Source organism: Mustelus asterias, chromosome 11 (genome assembly GCF_964213995.1).
Source record: "Mustelus asterias chromosome 11, sMusAst1.hap1.1, whole genome shotgun sequence".
Classification (NCBI taxonomy): domain Eukaryota; kingdom Metazoa; phylum Chordata; class Chondrichthyes; order Carcharhiniformes; family Triakidae; genus Mustelus; species Mustelus asterias.
Genome location: NC_135811.1, coordinates 8,555,476 through 8,574,739, shown reverse-complemented (window position 1 = coordinate 8,574,739; position 19,264 = coordinate 8,555,476). Strand labels below are relative to the sequence as shown.

The window sequence follows — 19,264 nt, the reverse complement described above, 5'->3', positions numbered from 1 at the left end:
GTCGGGGTTTAGGGATTAGCCTGACTGATTCTTCAAAGAATTTTGAATTGCTGGGTGGACACGAGATGGAATAGGGTTGCGTCTTTGTGAATGGTGCTTTGGGATGCACTCCAACGGGGCAGATACCACAACCCTGACATTTACAGAACTGCTTCTCCATTCTGGAGTATCGCAGCGAGGGAAGGATTCAGGAGTCAGTGCAGGAGGTCACCAGGATCAGGGTTATGGACAGAGGAATATAGAACATGAGCATTTGAATCCTCTCGTCAAAATATTTACCCCTTAGGCATCATCCTGAGCCAGATGCAAAGGTCACGCTAACTGCAGTTGTGGTGAACTGTTTTTAAGAGTTTGTTTTCTCTCCCATTGCGACAGTAATTTCCGTAATAGCGAAGGATGTGGCCCTGAGGCCTTGGTTCACCCATGTTGAGCTGGATCGATGATATTACTCGACTCACAGCCCAGTTCGAAGCCTTCACTTTCTTTTCTGATGTGGATCAGTAACGTTACGCACCCTACTTGTTGCTGCTGCCTCTACAGGCCCTGGGTTTTACCAAACAAGTTATCTTGCCGTTTGACTGGGAAAGGTCACAGGTTCAAATCGGAGCCCATGTCAGCTGGTCACAAGAGTGTACAATCTGAGAGAATATAAATCACTGCCCCTCGGCACCCTGTCAGTCCAGGGACAATTAGTGAGGCCACACACGCTCACACACACACACACACACTGCATCCAGATGTAATCCTCACACTTGTAGAATCAGAGGCAGAGAAACAAATTCAAACAACAACATGTCCAGGTTTGAGGCCCTCCTTATATTGCAGAGCTACCTCTTGCAACAACAACTTGTATTTATATAGCACCTTTAACCCACTGATACATTCCAAAGTCATGATGTGGAGATGCCGGCGTTGGACTGGGGTGAACACAGTAAGAGTTTTAACAACACCAGGTTAAAGTCCAACAGGTTTATTTGGTAGCAAATACCATTAGCTTTCGGAGCGCTGCTCCTTCGTCAGATGGAGTGGAAATCTGCTCTCAAACAGGGCACAGAGACACAAAATCAAGTTACAGAATACTGATTAGAATGCGAATCCCTACAGCCAACCAGGTCTTAAAGATACAGACAATGTGAGTGGAGGGAGCATTAAGCACAGGTTAAAGAGATGTGTATTGTCTCCAGACAGGACAGCCAGCAAGTCCAGGAGGCAAGCTGTGGGGGTTACTGATAATGTGACATAAATACAACATCCCGGTTTAAGCCGTCCTCATGGATAGGTAACTGGCTGTCTGATAGAAGACAGAGGGTGGTGGTGGATGGAAAATTTTCGGATTGGAGGCAGGTTGCTAGCGGAGTGCCACAGGGGTCAGTGCTTGGTCCTCTGCTCTTTGTGATTTTTATTAATGACTTAGAGGAGGGGGCTGAAGGGTGGATCAGTAAATTTGCTGATGACACCAAGATTGGTGGAGTAGTGGATGAGGTGGAGGGCTGTTGTAGGCTGCAAAGAGACATAGATAGGATGCAAAGCTGGGCTGAAAAATGGCAAATGGAGTTTAACCCTGATAAATGTGAGGTGATTCATTTTGGTAGGACTAATTTAAATGTGGATTACAGGGTCAAAGGTAGGGTTCTGAAGACTGTGGAGGAACAGAGAGATCTTGGGGTCCATATCCACAGATCTCTAAAGGTTGCCACTCAAGTGGATAGAGCTGTGAAGAAGGCCTATGGTGTGTTAGCTTTTATCAACAGGGGGTTGGAGTTTAAGAGCCGTGGGGTTATGCTGCAACTGTACAGGACCTTGGTGAGACCACATTTGGAATATTGTGTGCAGTTCTGGTCACCTCACTATAAGAAGGATGTGGAAGCGCTGGAAAGAGTGCAGAGGAGATTTACCAGGATGCTGCATGGTTTGGAGGGTAGGTCTTATGAGGAAAGGTTGAGGGAGCTAGGGCTGTTCTCTCTGGAGCGGAGGAGGCTGAGAGGAGACTTAATAGAGGTTTATAAAATGATGAAGTGGATAGATAGAGTGAACGTTCAAAGACTATTTCCTCGGGTGGATGGGGCTATAACAAGGGGGCATAACTATAGGGTTCATGGTGGGAGATATAGGGAAGCCTTGGTGAGTTGCTGCAGTGTATCTGGGGGGTGATGTCAGTTGAACCCTCGCTGCATTCACTCTGCATTTCAAGGCAATGAGCACAATCGGGAGAAACAGGATAGGGGTCAGAGGTTGCTGAAAGGTCATAATTCCCTTTTTGGGTCCATCAGCCTTGTCAAGTGCCGGGGTGATTGATTAACAATACAAACAAACCTATTCCAAAAACTGGCTGCTGTATCTGGGACCTCCTGTCTCCCACGAAGCAGAAAGTGTATGTTGATGCTTTCTGAGCCTGTCTGAATCAATGACAATGCCTTGTTAAATTGTCTCAAATCCCAATGAACCATCTCAAGCATTGCTGAGCTGCCACTGGGCTGAAATACGGTCCTGTAAATTAGCCAGTTAAACACAGTCTGGTTGAGGGGCGCTATGCTCCAATCAGGCAGGAAGGTGCAGTTCAGACCACAACCAGTTCAGCCATGATCTTACTGAATGGTGGAGCAGGTGTCGAAGGGCTGAATGGCCTACTCCTGCTCCTAAGTCCTGTGTTCCCATGAAGCAGTTAGATGGGATGCCCTGCCCTGTTGGCTATGTGTTGAAATAAAGACCAGAAATCACTGTTAATACTCAGGCAGCATCTGTGGCGAGAGAGAGAAGAGTCAGCTTCTCAGGTCCATAACCTGTGGCCAGATACAACTTTGCTCTGACTGAATGGTGGTTGGTCTGAAGTGTTAACGCTGGGTGGGATTTTCCAGCCCCCAGGACTGGGAGGGTGGGGGCGGCCAGGGGTGGAGGGAGGTGCGGGGGTGCGAGGGGGGGCGGAGTTGGAAGGGGGGAGGTGGGGACAGTGAGCCACACAAAACGTTGTAGACTTCGGTGGGACTGGAAGATCCCACTGCTGACCAATGGTGAGCCGCCTCCACCGCACGAGTGGCTGGAAAATCCTGGCCTTTGTCCGTCTCTCTCTCTCTTTCCACAGATGCTGCCTGATCAGCGGGGCCTTCTATTTCGGAATTTATTTAGGTATTAGTCACCTCCTCAGAAGGTGAGCAGAAGTAGAAACTGTCGAGACCTGTTTACCCAAATTGAAAAATGTTGGAATGTATGGAATTCTTTCCCGGACGTTTGGATTCTACATCTTATTTGCTCTGGTGACGGAAGAAACAGTTTGTACCTTGCGCGTTCCTCTGAGAGACTGTTGGAATCAAAGCAGAGGTTTTTCTTTTTACACGGTCGGCCTGCTGTGATTGGCATTGATCCTGGAATGTCAGAGCATGACTGAAGGATTCCACGAGGAAACGGTAAAAGGCAGGAAAATAAGGGTCTTGAGTGGAACATTCTGGTCCATTAAGGGATCCAGTGCTTGGGTCAAGTCAACAAACACTGAATTCCAAGTATCCGCAGCTTGGTTCCATCTCCCTGAGGCCCCCTCCAAATAACATGACATCACTCTGTGTTGCAATCGGAAACAGAATTAGTTGGCGGCTCTTAAACTGTATATTTTAAACTGGAACTCTCTTTGTATACAGAACAATACATCATAATAGGAGGCCATTTGACCCCATTGTGCCAGTTGCAGCCCTTTCAGAGCTATCTAATTAGCCCCACTCTCTCCCTCTTTCTCTTTTAGCTCCACTACTTAGAACCATAGAATCCCTACAGTACAGAAGTAGGTAAGTAGGCCCATTGAATCTGCACCAACAACAGTCCCACCCAGGCCCTATTCCCCATCTCCCTACGCACATATACCACTAATCCCCCTAATCGACACATCTTTGACACTGAGGGGCAATTTAGCATGGCCAACCCAACTAACAGGCGCATCTTTGGACTATGAGAGGAAACCGGAGCACCCGGAGGAAACCCACGCAGACACGGGGGAGAACGTGCAGACTCCGCACAGACATTCATCTAAGGCTGGGAATTGAACCCAGGTTCCCGGCGCTGTGAGGCAGCAGAGTTAAACACCGTGCTGCCCTATTCTCTTTTTGTGTGGATATTCATTTCCCGATAATTATTTAATTGAACCTGCTCCCACCTCTCCTATACAGCAGCTTCCCAATCTTAGCAACTCACTGCCTGAATAAAATTCCTCTCCCTCTCCAATTCTTTCTCCAGTTATCTTCAATCTGTGTTGTCTGTTACCAACCCTCCTGCCAGTGGAAACAGTTTCTCCCTATTTACTCTATTCAAACCCTAATTTTTCTGAATATCTCCATTAAATCTTCTCTTAACGCTCTCTGCTCTTAGGAAAAGCAACTCCAGCTCCTTCAGTCTCCCCACATAACTGAAGTCCCCTTATCCCCAGTACACTACTTGTAGATCTCCCCTTCGCCCTCTCCAAGGTCATGACATTCTTCCAAAAATGTGATGCCTTCAATTGGACAGAATATAACAGCCTAATGAATGTTTCAGAAACACAGGTGACACGGTGGCACAGTGGTTAGCACAGCTGCCTCACAGCACCAGGGACCCGGGTTCGATTCCCGGCTTGGGTCACTGTCTGTGTGGAGTTTGCACATTGTCCCCGTGTCTGCGTGGGTTTCCTCCGGGTGCTCCAGTTTCCTCCCACAGTCCACAAATGTGTGGGTTAGGTCGATTGGACATGCTAAATTAACCCTTAGTGTCCTGGGATGTGATAGTTAGAGGGATTAGCAGGGTAGCTAAGCAGGGATAGGGCCTGGTTGGGGTTGTTGGCGGTGCAGACTCGGTAGGCAGAATGGCCTCCTTCTGCACTGTAGGGTTTCTATGATTCTACGAAAGGTTTAGCATATCTTTTTTGCTTTTGCAACTCTTTATAAAGCCAACACTGGGATTTTCCACCACCCTCGGCCCAACCCCATGATCTCACCCAGCGGCGACGGGTTTTCTGGTGGTGGAGGTGCCTCGCCATTGGCCAGAGGCGGAATCTTCTAGTCCCTCCAAAGGCAGTGGCATTTCCTGTGGCTTGCTGGCCGCATTATAGAGCAACTCACCAACCAATGGCGGGCTGCCTCCACCACGGGGGGTGGGGAGGGGTACAGACAGACATTCCTGGCCCTAGGATTACGTATGATTTTCTTTAACAACCTTATCAACTTGCCCTGCTATCAGGGAGTGTTTTAGCTCTAATTTATACCTCCTTATGTGGTTCAGTGTCAGGTTGTTTGACCTGTGGAACATCTCAGGATGTTACAACGTCAAAGGGGCTATAGAAATGCAAATTATTGTTGCTATTGTCTCATCCCATTATCATGAAAGCGACTGATAACTATAGAGATCGATGGGCTGAGTGGCCTACACGTGACTCCTGGTTGTGCGCACTGGGGGTAATTCTAAACTTCTGTTGTTGGGCGGAAAATTTCTTGAAGTTTATCTATTAGTGTCACAAGTCAGCTTACACTGACACTGCAATGAAGTTACTGTGAAAATCCCCCAGTCGCCACACTCCGGCGCCTGCTCGGGTACACTGAGGGAGAATTTAGCATGGCCAATGCAGCATGTCTTTCACACTGTGGGAGGAAACCCACGCAGACACAGGGAGAACGTGCGGACTCCGCACAGACAGTGACCCGCGGCTGGAATCGAACCCGACTTGTGGCACTAAGTGAAATAAATAATAAACACAGCAAAGAATAAATAAAGTAAATGCATTTGGCAGAGTTCTTGAGCTGTGCTCCCCCTGTCTCTCCACAGAAGCAAACAACGTGAAACATGGAGGTAGCAATATAAAGCAGAATGTTTGAAATCTTCCACCTTGTCCAGTGGCTGTCCCTGTGCAAACTAACAAACAGGATAGAACCTATTTTCTCTGGAACGCACATCAGCCGGTTTCTGTTTTTTGAAAAATTCCCATTAGCACAACATATTCCATACTATTTTTAAGGCCTGTTTATTTTCTGGGAGGAGCTATGTCTCAGATCCTACCCATGAGCACATTAGGGAAGACCGAATTAGTTCTGACCGACGACTGGAGTGTGGATAAAGTCTGGTCAAACGCAGCAGGAAGGTACATCCCCATCACTGAGATAGCAAAACTGCGAGGATACACAAGGGGCCAGTCAGCATCCAGAAGAGAAAAGGTGGCACGGTGGCACAGTGGTTAGCACTGCTGCATCACAGCGCCAGGGACCCGGGTTCGATTCCAGCCTCGGGCGACTGTCCGTGTATGTGAAATTTGCACGTTCTCCCCGTCTCTGCGTGGGTTTCCTCCCACACTCCAAAGATGTGTGGGTTGGGTGGATTGGCCATGCTAAATTACTCCTTAGTGTCCAAAGGTGTGCAGGTTGGGTGGATTGGCCATGCAAAATTGTCCCTTAGTGTCCAAAGATCAGGTGGATTGGTCATGCTAAATCGCCCCTTAGTGTCCAAAGATGGAAAGAGTAAGGGAATCAGCGGGATAAATATGTAGGGTTACAGGGATAGGGCCTGGGTAAGATGTTCTGTTGGAGAGTCAATTGCAACTCAATGGGCTGAATGGCCTCCTTCTGCATTGCGGGGACTCTATGGATTAATGTTTCAAATGGTGATATTTTGTGCATGTTTAAGAGAGAGGACACTCCCCGTTTTGCATGTCTGAAGGCATGCTGACTAGCCAATAGACTGGAACGAAAGGAGAATCAGAGCTCGAGCTTTTAGGCAATTTGTTATCGGAACCAAACTGTTGAAATTTCCAATGTTCCAGGGAATGCCCTTCTCTCTCCCTTAACCTGAGTCAAGGAAGTTGAAATCACCTGGTTTTGATGTTATAGAATCATAGAAATCACAGAATCCCTACAGTGCAGAAGGAGGCCATTTGGCCCATCGAGCCTGCACCGACCACAATCCCACCCAGACTCTATCCCCATAACCCCATGTATTTACCCTACTAATCCCCCTGACACCAAGGAACAATTTAGCATGGCCAATCCACCTATCCCGCACATCTTTGGACTGTGGGAGGAAACCGGAGCACCCGGAGGAAACCCACGCAGACACGGGGAGAATGTGCAGACTTCGCACAGACAGTGACCCAAGGTTGGAATTGAACCCAGGTCCCTGGCCCTGTGAAGCAGCAGTGCTAACCACTGTCCCACCGTGCCGCCCTGACCTCCATGGACCTCCTCTGATAACTCTCCCGTCACAGCCTTCTGCTGTCCTTGTCAGGACTTGGGAAGAGAAGCAGGAGGGAGAGATCACCTCTACATAGCACATCTCATGACCTCAGGTACGCCCCAAAATGTTTTACAACGGGTGAAATATTTTTAGGGTTATACGAAACTAGGTTGCAGATCAGCCATGATTTCACTGAATGGTCGGCGGTTCAGGCTCGAGGGGCTGAATGGCCTCCTCCTGTTCCAAGGCTCAGATATGAAGTGTTGTGACCCAGAGCAGATGAGGAGGATTTTCTTTATACAGTGATTTGTTGTTGTGATCTGGAATGGCCTTTTCCGTGCTGTAATGACCATATGGTCGGGTTGTAATGGAACCCCCCACAGCAGGCTAGGTGGGAGATGGGAATGATTATTGTGACAGAGCATAGGAGTGGGACTGATCTAAAACTCCTTCCCGTCCGCCTGTTTTTCCAATTATCTTAATCTGTGTTGTCTTGTTATTAATCCACCTGGCAGTGGATGTAACGTCACCAAACTCCATTGTAATTGTGAACACATCAATTAAACCACCTCTCCACCTTCTCGTAGAGTAACTGGGTGGAATAACAACGTAAGAACATAAGAACTAGGAGCAGGAGTAGTCCATCTGGCCCCTCGAGCCTGCTCCGCCATTCAATAAGATCATGGCTGATCTTTCCGTGGACTCAGCTCCACTTACCCGCCCGCTCACCATAACCCTTAATTCCTTCACTGTTTAAAAATGTATCTATCTTTGCCTTAAAAACATTCAATGAGGTAACCTCAACTGCTTCACTGGGCAGGGAATTCCACAGATTCACAACCCTTTGTGTGAAGAAGTTCCTCCTCAACTCAGTCCTAAATTTGCTTCCCCTTATTTTGAGGCCATGCCCCCTAGTTCTAGTTTCACCTGCCAGTGGAAACAACTTCCCTGCTTCTATATTATCTATCCTCTTCATAATCTTATGTGTTTCTATAAGATCTCCCCTCATTCTTCTGAATTCCAATGAGTATAGCCCCAGTCTACTCAGTCTCTCCTCATAAGCCAACCCTCACGACTCCAGAATCAACCTAGTGAATCTCCTCTGCACCCCCTCCAATGCCAGTATATCCTTTCTCAAGTAAGGAGACCAAAACTGTACACTACTCCAGTTGTGGCCTCACCAGCACCTTATACAGCTGCAACATAACCTCACTGTTTTTAAACTCCATCCCTCGAGCAATGAAGGGCAAAATTCCATTTGCCTTCTTAATTACCTGCTGCACCTGCAAACCAACTCCTTGTGATTTTTGCACAAGGACACCCAGGTCCCTCTGCACAGCAGCATGCTGCAATTTTTTACCATTTAAATAATAGTCCATTTTGTTGTTATTCCTACCAAAATGGATGACCTCGCATTCATGTATTTGTCAAGACGCCTCTTAAAAGTCACTATCAGATCTGCTTCCACGTCCTCCCCCGGCAGCGAGTTCCAGGCACCCACCACCCTCTGTGTAAAAAACTTGCCTCGTACATCTCCTTTAAACCGTGCTCCTCGCAACTTAAACTTACACCCCCTAGTAATTGCCTCTTCCACCCTGGGGAAAAGCTTCTGACAATCCACTCTGTCCATGCCCCTCATAATCTTGTAGACTTCTATCAGGTCTCCCCTCAACCTCCGTCATTCCAGTGAGAACAAACCAGGTTTCTCCAGCCTCTCCTCATAGCTAATGCCCTCCATACCAGGCAACATCCTGATAAATCTTTTCTGTACCCTCTCCAAAGCCTCCACATCCTTCTGGTAGTGTGGCGACCAGAATTGAACACTATATTCCAAGTGTGGCCTAACTAAGGTTCCATAAAGCTGCAACATGACTTGCCAACTTTTAAACTCAATGCCCTGGCTGATGAAGGCAAGCATGCCGTATGTCATCTTAATTACCTTCTCCACCTGCGTTGCCACTTTCAGTGACCTGTGTACCTGTACACCCAGATGCACCATAGAAAGCATTCTTTCTGGTTGTATCACAGCTTGGTATGGCTCCTGCTCTGTCCAAGACCGCAAGGAACTACAAAAGGTCGTGAATGTAGCCCAATCCATCACACAAACCAGCCTCCCATCCATTGACACTGTCGACACTTCCCACTGCCTCGGCAAAGCAGCTAGCATAATTAAGGACCCGGGCATTCTCTTTTCCACCTTCTTCCTTCGGGAAAAAGATACAAAAGTCTGAGATCGCATACCAACCGACTCAAGAACAGCTTCTTCCCTGCTGCTGTCAGACTTCTGAATGGACCTACCTTGCATTAAGTTGACCTTTCTCTGCACGCTAGCTATTACTGTAACACTACATTCTGCACTTTCTCATTTCCTTCTCTGTGAACGGTATGTTTTGTCTGTATAGCACGCAAGAAACAATACTTTTCACTGTATGCTAATACATGTGACAATAATAAATCAAATCAAATCAAAATTTCTCTCAAGGCCCCAACAATTTCCTCCCTTGCCTCTCTCAGTATTCTGGGATATATCCCATCAGGCCCTGGGGACTTGTCTACCTTAATGTTTCTCAAGAACCCCAATACCTCCTTTTTGATCTCAACATGACTCAAACTATCTACTCACCCTTTCCCAGACTCATCATCCACCAAGTCCTTCTCTTTGGTGAGTACTGACGCAAAGTACTCATTTAATACCTCGCCCATTTCCTCTGGGTCCACGCATAGATTCCCTTCCTTGTCCTTGAGTGGGCCAACCCTTTCCCTGGCTACCCTCTTGCTCTTTATATATGTATAAAAAGCCTTGGGATTTTCCTTAATCCTGCTGGCCAATGACTTTTCATGACCCCTATTAGCCCCCCTTACTCCTTGCTTAAGTTTCTTTCTACTTTTGTTGTATTCCACACTTGCTTCGTGTGTTCCCAGCCTCTTAGCTTTGACAAATGCTTCCTTTTGTTTTGACTCGGCTCACAATATCTCTCGTTATCCAAGATTCCCAAAACTTGCCATACTTATCCTTCATCCTCACAGGAATGTGCCGTTCCTGAATCCCTATCAACTTACACTTGAAAGCCTCCCACATGCCAGATGTTGATTCATCCTCAAACGTCTGCCCCCAATCTACATTCTTCAGTTCCTGCCTAATATTGTTGCGGGAAATACACCACTGGGAGCATGTAAAATTCAGGCCCTTAGACATTCCAACAAAATGCTACTGGGACAGAGATCAGGAGCAGGAGCCCTGCCTAATCTGTTGTAATGAGGTCAAGTTTTTATAGAATTTGTTTAAATGGAATCCCTGCAGTACAGAGGGACGTCATTCAGCCCAATGTGTCTGCCCCGGCTCTCCGAAAGAGCATCAGCAGCTAACTCTGCTCGGCAGTGATTCACACTCAATGATAGGAACAAAGTCTTGCATTTCCATTGCGTCTTTCACAACCTAAGGACATCACAAACAGTTTTACCACCAATGTAGCCCTTCCGACACACAAGTAAGCCATAGTAACAATGAAGTGGTAGCCAATTTGTGCACAGCAAGCTCCCATAAACAGCTGTTCCAGTGATGTTGGTAGGGAGTCCAAATCTTCTGAGTCTCACCGTGGCACAGCGGTTAGCACTGCAGTGCCTCACAGCGCCTGGGACCCGGGTTCAATTCTGGCCTTGGGTCTCAGTCTATGCACGTTCTCCCTGTGTCTGCGTGGGTTTCCTCCGGGTGCTCCGGTTTCCTCCCACAGTCCAAAGATGTGCGGGTTCAGTGGATTGGCCATGCTAAATTGTTCCTTGGTGTCAGGGGGACTAGCTAGTGTAAATATGTGGGGTTATGGGATAGGGTGTGGGTGGGATTGTGGTCGGTGCAGACTCGATGGGCCGAATGGCCTCCTTCTGCACTGTAGGCGCTCAACGATTCTAAATGATTGGGAAGTTGTCGATGTGGAATGTGTGCAGTTGTGTGGAAAATACCAGCACCTCAGCACAATGTTCAGGATTAAGAAGAGAAAATGCTGGAAAACTCAGCAAGTCTGGCAGCATTTGTGGAGAGAAAAACAGAGTTAACGTTTCGAGTTCTGTAAAAGGGTCAGTGATCTCAAAGCTTGAACTCTGCTTCTCACTCCACAGATGCTGCCAGACCTGCTGAGTGTTTCCAGCAGTTTCTGTTTTTAATTTCAGATTTCCAGCTTCTGCGGTATTTTGCTTTTAGAATGTTCAGGATGTTCTAAGTTGCAAACAAGGTGTTCAAAAATACCCCATCTCCGCAGCTGAGGAATAACCGCAGGACAAAAACAGTACATTTTAATGTTCCTTCACCATTATTGGGCTCCCTCCCTTATTTACCCTCCTTATATATAGGATGTAAACAGTTCAGATATTTTGATTCCTTCGTTGAGTGCCAGCTTGGTGGTGGCTTTCCTCACACTTTTTACAGCTGCTGGCATTTCTTGTGATTGGCACATAACTCGGACATTTTGCAATGATTATTACCACAAAGGAAAAAACACTTCCTTTCTGGGCAAGGTTTATATTTACATAAACTCTGATTTTAGCCCCCAGCCCCTCCTGTGCCCAGTGCAAATGGAGTGTGTTACAGGGGAATTAAATGCATGCAGTGACCTCGTCATCCCATCTGTGCCCACCTTGCCCCTCATGCTATTTTAACAGACTGGATCTGACCAGCTTACAAAGATCCTCATTGAAAGTCAAAGGGCAAGGACCCTGGTTGAATTTGAATTGGTGACTTTGTCTGGACCAGCCTTTCCGGCGGGCAAGTCAAATTTATTCTTCAAATATTTCCCTGTGGGCTGGGACTAACTCCTCTGAGGCCTCAAATGGTATTTGTTTTATTCATTCGTGGGACATGGGCGTCGCTGGCTGGCCAGCATTTATTGCCCATCCCTAGTTGCTTGAGGGCAGTTGAGAGTCAACCACATTGTTGTGGTTTATTTATTTATTAGTGTCACAAGTAGGCTTACATTAACACTGCAATGAAGTTACTGTGAAAATCCCCGAGTCTCCACACTCCGGCGCCTGTTCGGGTACACTGAGGGAGAATTTAGCATGGCCAATGCACCCTAACCAGCACATCTTTGGACTGTGGGAGGAAACTGGAGCACCCGGAGGAAACCCACGCAGACACGGGGAGAACATGCAAACTCCACACAAGCAGTGACCCGAGCCGGGAATCGAACCCAGGTCCCCGGTGCTGTGAGGCAGCAGTGCTAACCACTGCGCCACCGTGCCGCCTTTTGACTCTCACATGCCCCCTGCACATGTGGTTGGGACCTCCACACTGTCCAGGAGCATTCCTGTGTGGCCCAGGTCTCCGACTGCTCATGCCTGAACCCACACCTAATCAGTATGGCCATTGACTCTTGAATGATGATGGAGAAATGAGAGCTCAGTAAATTGCACAGCTCTGTGGATTGCATTCCAAAGGTTTGGATGCCCAAGAAACTTCATTGAATCGTACAATTGCACCGTGATGACATGGCCGCAACTGTCTTGAGTGGGAGATCTGAAACAGATGCCTTTAGAATCTGGACTGGTATCAGGCAAGACTGTGTGATAACCCCACGCTATTTACAATCTACCTGGCAGTGATTAGTCTTTGAACGTTCACTCTATCTATCCCCTTCATCATTTCCCCTTCTATCTATCTATCCCCTTCAACATGATTGAATGGCGGAGCAAACTCGATGGGCCGAGTGGCCTGATTCTACTCCTATGTCTTATGGTCCTATGCTGCAACCTCCAGATTCAATGGGAGGAACAAATGCTGACGTCCTTGGATCCAACTCCACAAACATTCAGCCAAAAACGTTTGCAAAATCAACTCTGGACTGGACGCTATCCAAAAACCATCTTGCCTGCCAAGCCCTGTTTTGTTTCCAGCTCAGATGGCTAACATTCCAGGGGGAGGACAAAGAAGGAGCTTCAGCGAGAATTTGAAGCTCTCCATCTCAGTCCGGCAGCTTTAACGTTGATGAGTGGGAGGAGCTTGCGACCAATTGTTCAGGTTGGCGACAGTTTATCCATCGAGATGCATCATGTTTTTTGAGTCCCAGTGTCTAAATGACGAGACAGAGAAGCAGCAGAGAAGGACAGATAAAGATGGAAATCCGGAGCCCACTACTTCGCGGGATCTCCCGTCCCATGTGACCAAAGAGTTTGCCTGTTCAATCAGGTGAAGACCCAGGACAGAAACTCAGTAGACACCCTCGAATCGAAGATTGGGGCGGCACAGTGGATAGCACTGCTGCCTCAAGCTCCAGGGACCCGGGTTCGATTCCCGGCCTCGGGTCACTGCCTGTATGGAGTTTTCACGTTCTCCCCATGTCTGCGTGGGTTTCCTCCGGGTGCTCCGGTTTCCCCCCACACTCCAAAGATGTGCGGATCAGGTGGATTGGCCATGCTAAATTGCCCCTTAGTGTCAGGGGTCTAGCTAGACTCAATGCATGTGGTTATGGGTATAGGGCCTGGGTGGGATTGTGGTCGGTGCTGACTCGATGGGCCGAATGGCCTCCTTCTGCCCTGTAGGATTCCATGATTTATATTTATGCCCTTAGTTTTTAACACTCCATACTCTTTTTTAAAATTCCTCCAGATATGTAGGTGTCACTGGCAAGGTCAGCATTTATTGTCAACTGCTAATTGCTTGTGAACTGATTTGATTTGATTTATTATTGTCACATGTATTGGAATACAGTGAGAAGTATAGTTTCTTGCGCACTATACAGACAAAGTATACTGTTCATAGAGAAGGAAAGGAGAGAGTGCAGAATGTAGTGTTACAGTCATAGCTAGGGTGTAGAGAAAGATCAACTTAATGTGAGGTAGGTCCATTCAAAAGTCTGACAGCAGCAGGGAAGAAGCTGTTCTTGGGTCAGTTGGTGCGTGATCTCAGACTTTTTCCCGACCGAAGAAGGTGGAAGACGTATGTCCGGGGTGTGTGGGGTCCATGATTATGCTGGCTACTTTTCCAAGGCAGCCGGAAGTGTAGACAGAGTCAATGGGTGGGAGCCTGGTTTGTGTGATGGACTGGGCTACATTCACGACCCTTTATAGTTCCTTGCGGTCTTGCGCAGAGCAGGAGCCCATACCAAGCTGTGATACAACCAGAAAGAATGCTTCCTATGGTGCACCTGCAAACGTTGGTAAGAGTCATCATGGACATGCCGAATTTCCTTCATCGTTTAAAAAAAAGATTTGATTTATTTGATTTGATTTATTATTGTCACATGTATTAGCATACAGTGAAAAGTATTGTTTCTTGCGCGCTATACAGACGAAGCATACCGTTCATAGAGAAGGAAAGGAGAGAGTGCAGAATGTAGTGTTGCAGTCATAGCTAGGGTGTAGAGAAAGATCAACTTAATGCGAGGTAGGTCCATTCAAAAGTCTGACAGCAGCAGGGAAGAAGCTGTTCTTGAGTCGGTTGGTATGTGACCTCAGACTTTTGTATATTTTTCCCAACGGAGGAAGTGGAAGAGAGAATATCCTTAATTATGCTGGCTGCTTTGCCGAGTCAGCGGAAAATGTAGACTGAGTCAATGGATGGGAGGCTGGTTTGCGTGATGGATTGGGCTAAGTTCACGACCTTTTGTAGTTTCTTGTGGTCTTGGACAAATACAGGCGTTGGTGGGCTTTCTTAACTATAGTGTCCGCGTGGGGGGACCAGGACAGGTTGTTGGTGATGTGGACACCTAAAAGCTTGAAGCTCTCGACCATTTCTACGTCATCCCCATTGATGTAGACAGGGGCATGTTCTCCACTATGCTTCCTGAAGTTGATGACTATCAGGAACATTCTTTCTGAAGCTACCCTGTCACTAATACATGTGATAATAATAGATCAAATCAAATCAAATCAAAAATATTTATCCAATTTAAATACGTCTAATGATCCAGCCTTTACCTGATCCTTTGGAGCAGAGAATTCCAGAGATTCACCACCCTCTGCAAGAAGAAATTTCTACGCACCTGTTTTAAATGACCAGCTCTTTATCTTGTAGCTATGTCCCCTTGTTTGAGACTCTTTCACTAGTGAAAACATCTCACCATCTACCCTGTCAGGCTCCCTCAGGATCTTATATGTTTGAATAAGATCACCCCTCACTCTTCTAAACTCAAAGGAATACAGACCCAGACTATTGAGTTACTCTTGATAGGACAACCCTCTCATCCCAGGAATTAGTCTGGTGAATCTCCTTTGGACTACCTCCAACGTTACTATATCCTTTTTAAGATAAGTGGACCAAAACTGTACACAGTGAGGCCTCACCAACACTCTGTACAATTGTAACAAAACTTCCCTATTTTTAAACTCCAACCCCTTTGCAATAAAGGCCACAATGCCTTCTTAACTATTTGTTGGGTCTGCCTGCTAGCTTTTTGTGATTCATGCATTAGAACTCCTAGATCCCTCTGTACTTGACTCACCTGCAGTCTCTCTCCATTTAGATAATAACCTGCCTTTTGATTCCTCCAGCATCATCTTGTCTTAAAGCACTGCACACTGCTGTTGAAACTGAGTGGGTGCCACGTAGACAAATGTCGCAACTGTTTTTCGACAGCAACGTTCGGGAGGCGATGGCCGAGTGGTATTATCACTAGATTATTAATCCAGAAACTCAGCTAATGTTCTGGGGACCCGGGTTCGAATCCCGCCACGGCAGCTGGTGGAATTTGAATTCAATATAAAATATCTGGAATTAAGAATCTACTGATGACCATGAAACCATTGTCGATTGTCAGAAAAACCCGTCTGGTTCACTAATGTCCTTGAGGGAAGGAAATCTGCCGTCCTTACCCGGTCTGGCCTACATGTGACTCCAGAGCCACAGCAATGTGGTTGACTCTCAACTGTCCTCGGGCAACTAGGGATGGACAATAAATGCTGCCAGCCAGCGACACCCATGTCCCACAAATGAATAATAAAAAAAGCAAGATCTGAAATACAAACAGTTATATGGATTTGAACCTAGACCGCAAATGACTGTGGAGGCCACTGAGCTGACTAATGGATGATACTTGATAGCCACGATTGTTCTCAGAACTAACGATTAAAGGGTAATGTTGATCCAAACTCACTGAAGCAGCCGAGATTGCTAGAGGTCCTGGAGGAGGATTATCTGGGCCTGAGCAGTCAGTTTTACTGCTAACCGGTTGAGTGTGAAGTGCAGGGGCCTGTTCCAGGCTTATTGACAGGAGCCTGCCAGCTGTGTCGCTGAGGCAGGACTATGCCAGGACATTCCTCAGGCAGCAGCTGGCCTGCTGTCTCTCTCTCTCTCCCAATGGCAGATAGCTCCACAGCACTGGGCAAGCTACACACAAACGCTTGCCAAATCGCAAGCAGTGTAGTAACTCCTTCCCTTCCCAAGGTTACAAAAGGAGCTCTAAATCATAGAAACCCTACAGTGCAGAAGGAGACCATTCGGCCCATCGAGCCTGCACCGACCACAATCCCACCCAGGCCCTATTCCCATAGCCCAACATATTTACCCTGCTAATCACCCTGACACTAGGGTCAATTTAGCATGGCCAATTGTGGGCTTTGGGCTGTTGGAGGAAACCGAAGCACCCGGAGGAAACCCACGCTGACACGGGGAGAATGTGCAGACTCCACACAGACAGTGACCCGTGGCCGGAATTGAACCCGGGTCCCTGGCGCTGTGAGGCAGCAGTGCTGACCATGATACCATGAGAAGGTGCGTAGGATAGGAGCTTTTTTTTTGTTCATTCATGGGACATGGGCATCGCTGGTTGGCCAGCATTTATTGCCCATCCCTAGTTGCCTGACGGCAGTTCAGAGTCATTGAGAGCCACACTGCTATGGCTCTGGAGTCACATGTAGGCCAGGCCAGGTAAGGCCAGCAGATTTCCTTCCCTAAAGGACATTAGGACAGTAGTCTATGGGGAGGAAGTGCAGGGCTGGATTTTTGAAGGGTTGTGGAGTTGGGGCCCGATGGTTGTCTAGTGTACATAGTCATTGAGCCAAACATTAGTTTTAATTTATTTATTAGTGTCACAAATAGGCTTACATTAACACTGCAATGAGGTTACTGTGAAATTCCCCTAGTCGCCACACTCCGGCGCCTGTTCGGGGACACTGAGGGAGAATTTAGCATGGCCAATGCACCCTGACCAGCACGTCTTTTGGACTGTGGGAGGAAACCGGAGCACCCTGAGGAAACCCATGCAGACATGGGGAGAACTTGCAGACTCTGCACAGACAGTGACCTAAGTCGGGAATTGAACCTGGGTCCCTGGCGCTCGGAGGCAGCAGTGCCAACCACTGTACCACCGTTTCAGAGAGATGATGGCTGGAATGCAGACCTTTCACTCTGTTTTGTCAGCGCTTGATTTAGAGAATTCCTCCCCAGTCCACTCACCCCCGCCAGATATAATAAAAATTTCCTCTTAAATCTATCAAAGGGGGTCACGAGATGTGAGCACGGGAACGGCTGTGTTTCTGTGAGCTATGGCTCTATTCATCTGTTAAGCCTTTCATTTATCCTGATGCACAGTCCACATGTAGCTAATCTTGGAGTGAAAACTTTGTACTACGTTCTTGGAAGATTTTTGGTTCTGTTTTGGGTCAAGGTGCCAAGTAAAGTCACGAAAATTCTTGAGTGAAAGAAGCAGTCAGAGGAAGCCGGGATGGATCTGAGCCCTCAGTGTGGCGATTAGGCCAGTGAGCGGGATCTCAACCTGGCAACATCAAAGACATTGTAGATGATGACTGCAAATATAATTAAAGTTATAGATGTCAAACTCAGCTTTTTGGCACAGAATTTCAGCGCTCACATTGCTGAACTGCAGAGTACAGATAAGAAGCTCAATGAAGTGGGGGAATCATAGAATCCCTACAGTGCAGAAGGAGGCCATTCAGCCCATTGAGTCTGCACCGACAACAATCCCACCCAGACCCTATTCCAGTAACTCCACGCATTTACCCTGCTAATCCCCCTGACACTGGGGTCAATTTGGCATGGCCAATCAACCTAACCCGCACATCTTTGGGCTGTGGGAGGAAACCGGAGCATCCGGAGGAAACCCACGCAGACACGGGGAGAACGTGCAAACTCCACACGGGCAGTGACCCCCGAGGCTGCAATTGAACCTGAGTCCCTGGCACTGTGAGGCAGCCGTGCTAACCACCGTGCCATCGTGCCGCCCAAGAATCCTTATTGTTGAGAATGCAGCTTCCTCAGCTGAGGCATCGCTTTCAATCCTGGGAAAACCAGCTCCATGGAATGTCAGGTATCCTGATTGATGTGGAGAGCCAGGGCTGGAGGAGGAGTGTCCGTGTGACCGGCTCTGCAGATCTGAGGGCAAGCTCCGAGCTAAAATATTTTGAGAACCAGCTACCACATTTTCTTAATCGCAACATGAAAGCCGGGCGGATTAATCTTGGAGGGGAATGGTGTGTCCTGTTTTTTGAGGCCTGACCCTCGGCCGGTAATCAGGCATTTTCTTCCTTCGATCGCGGAGTTTTCGATGAAACTGGAGAGTGTCTGAACGCTATTTGAATGCAGTTTGCTCTGCTTTATCCTGCTACCCTGAGGGTGATACCTGATAGATCCTCAAGGCTGTTAGAGTCATAGAGGTTTACAGCACGGAAACAGGCCCTTTAGCCCAACTTGTCCATGCTGCCCTTTTTTTAACCACTAAGCTAGTCCCAATTGCCCGCATTTGGCCCATATCCCTCTATACCCATCTTAACCATGCAACTATCTAAATGCTTTTTAAAGGACAAAATTGTACCCGCCTCTACTACTACCTCTGGCAGCTTTTTCCAGACACTCACCACCCTCTGTGTGAAAAAGAATTCCCCTCTGGACCCTTTTGTATCTCTCCCCTCTCACCTTAAACCTATGCCCTCTAGATGTTGATCTTATCTACCTTGTCTATGCCCCTCATTATTTTATAGACCTCTATAAGATCACCCCTAAGCCTCCTAACTCCAGAGAAAAAAGTCCCAGTCTATCCAGCCTCTCCTTATAACTCAAACCATCAAGTGCCAGTAGCATCCTAGTAAATCTTTTCTGTTTGATAATCTTACCGGGGCTTTGGCGTCTCCAAACTCCGAGGATGGCGAT

The 19,264-nt window shown here is 47.4% G+C and overlaps 1 protein-coding gene across 2 annotated transcripts in view; it reads left to right on the top strand.

The window, feature by feature from the left end:
* The window catches only part of loxl4 (lysyl oxidase-like 4), a 167,402-nt gene that overhangs the window by 46,362 nt on the left and 101,776 nt on the right, over nt 1-19,264 (top strand). Inside the window, exon 1 of one of the 2 annotated variants that reach the window (XM_078224343.1) lies at nt 16,757-16,870. The exons of the other annotated variant lie outside the window; for it this stretch is intronic. Within the exon in view, the coding sequence (XP_078080469.1) occupies nt 16,863-16,870 (8 nt within the window). The 5' untranslated portion in view covers nt 16,757-16,862. Of the gene's footprint in view, nt 1-16,756; nt 16,871-19,264 lie in introns of those variants that run through there. 2 annotated transcript variants of the gene reach the window in all.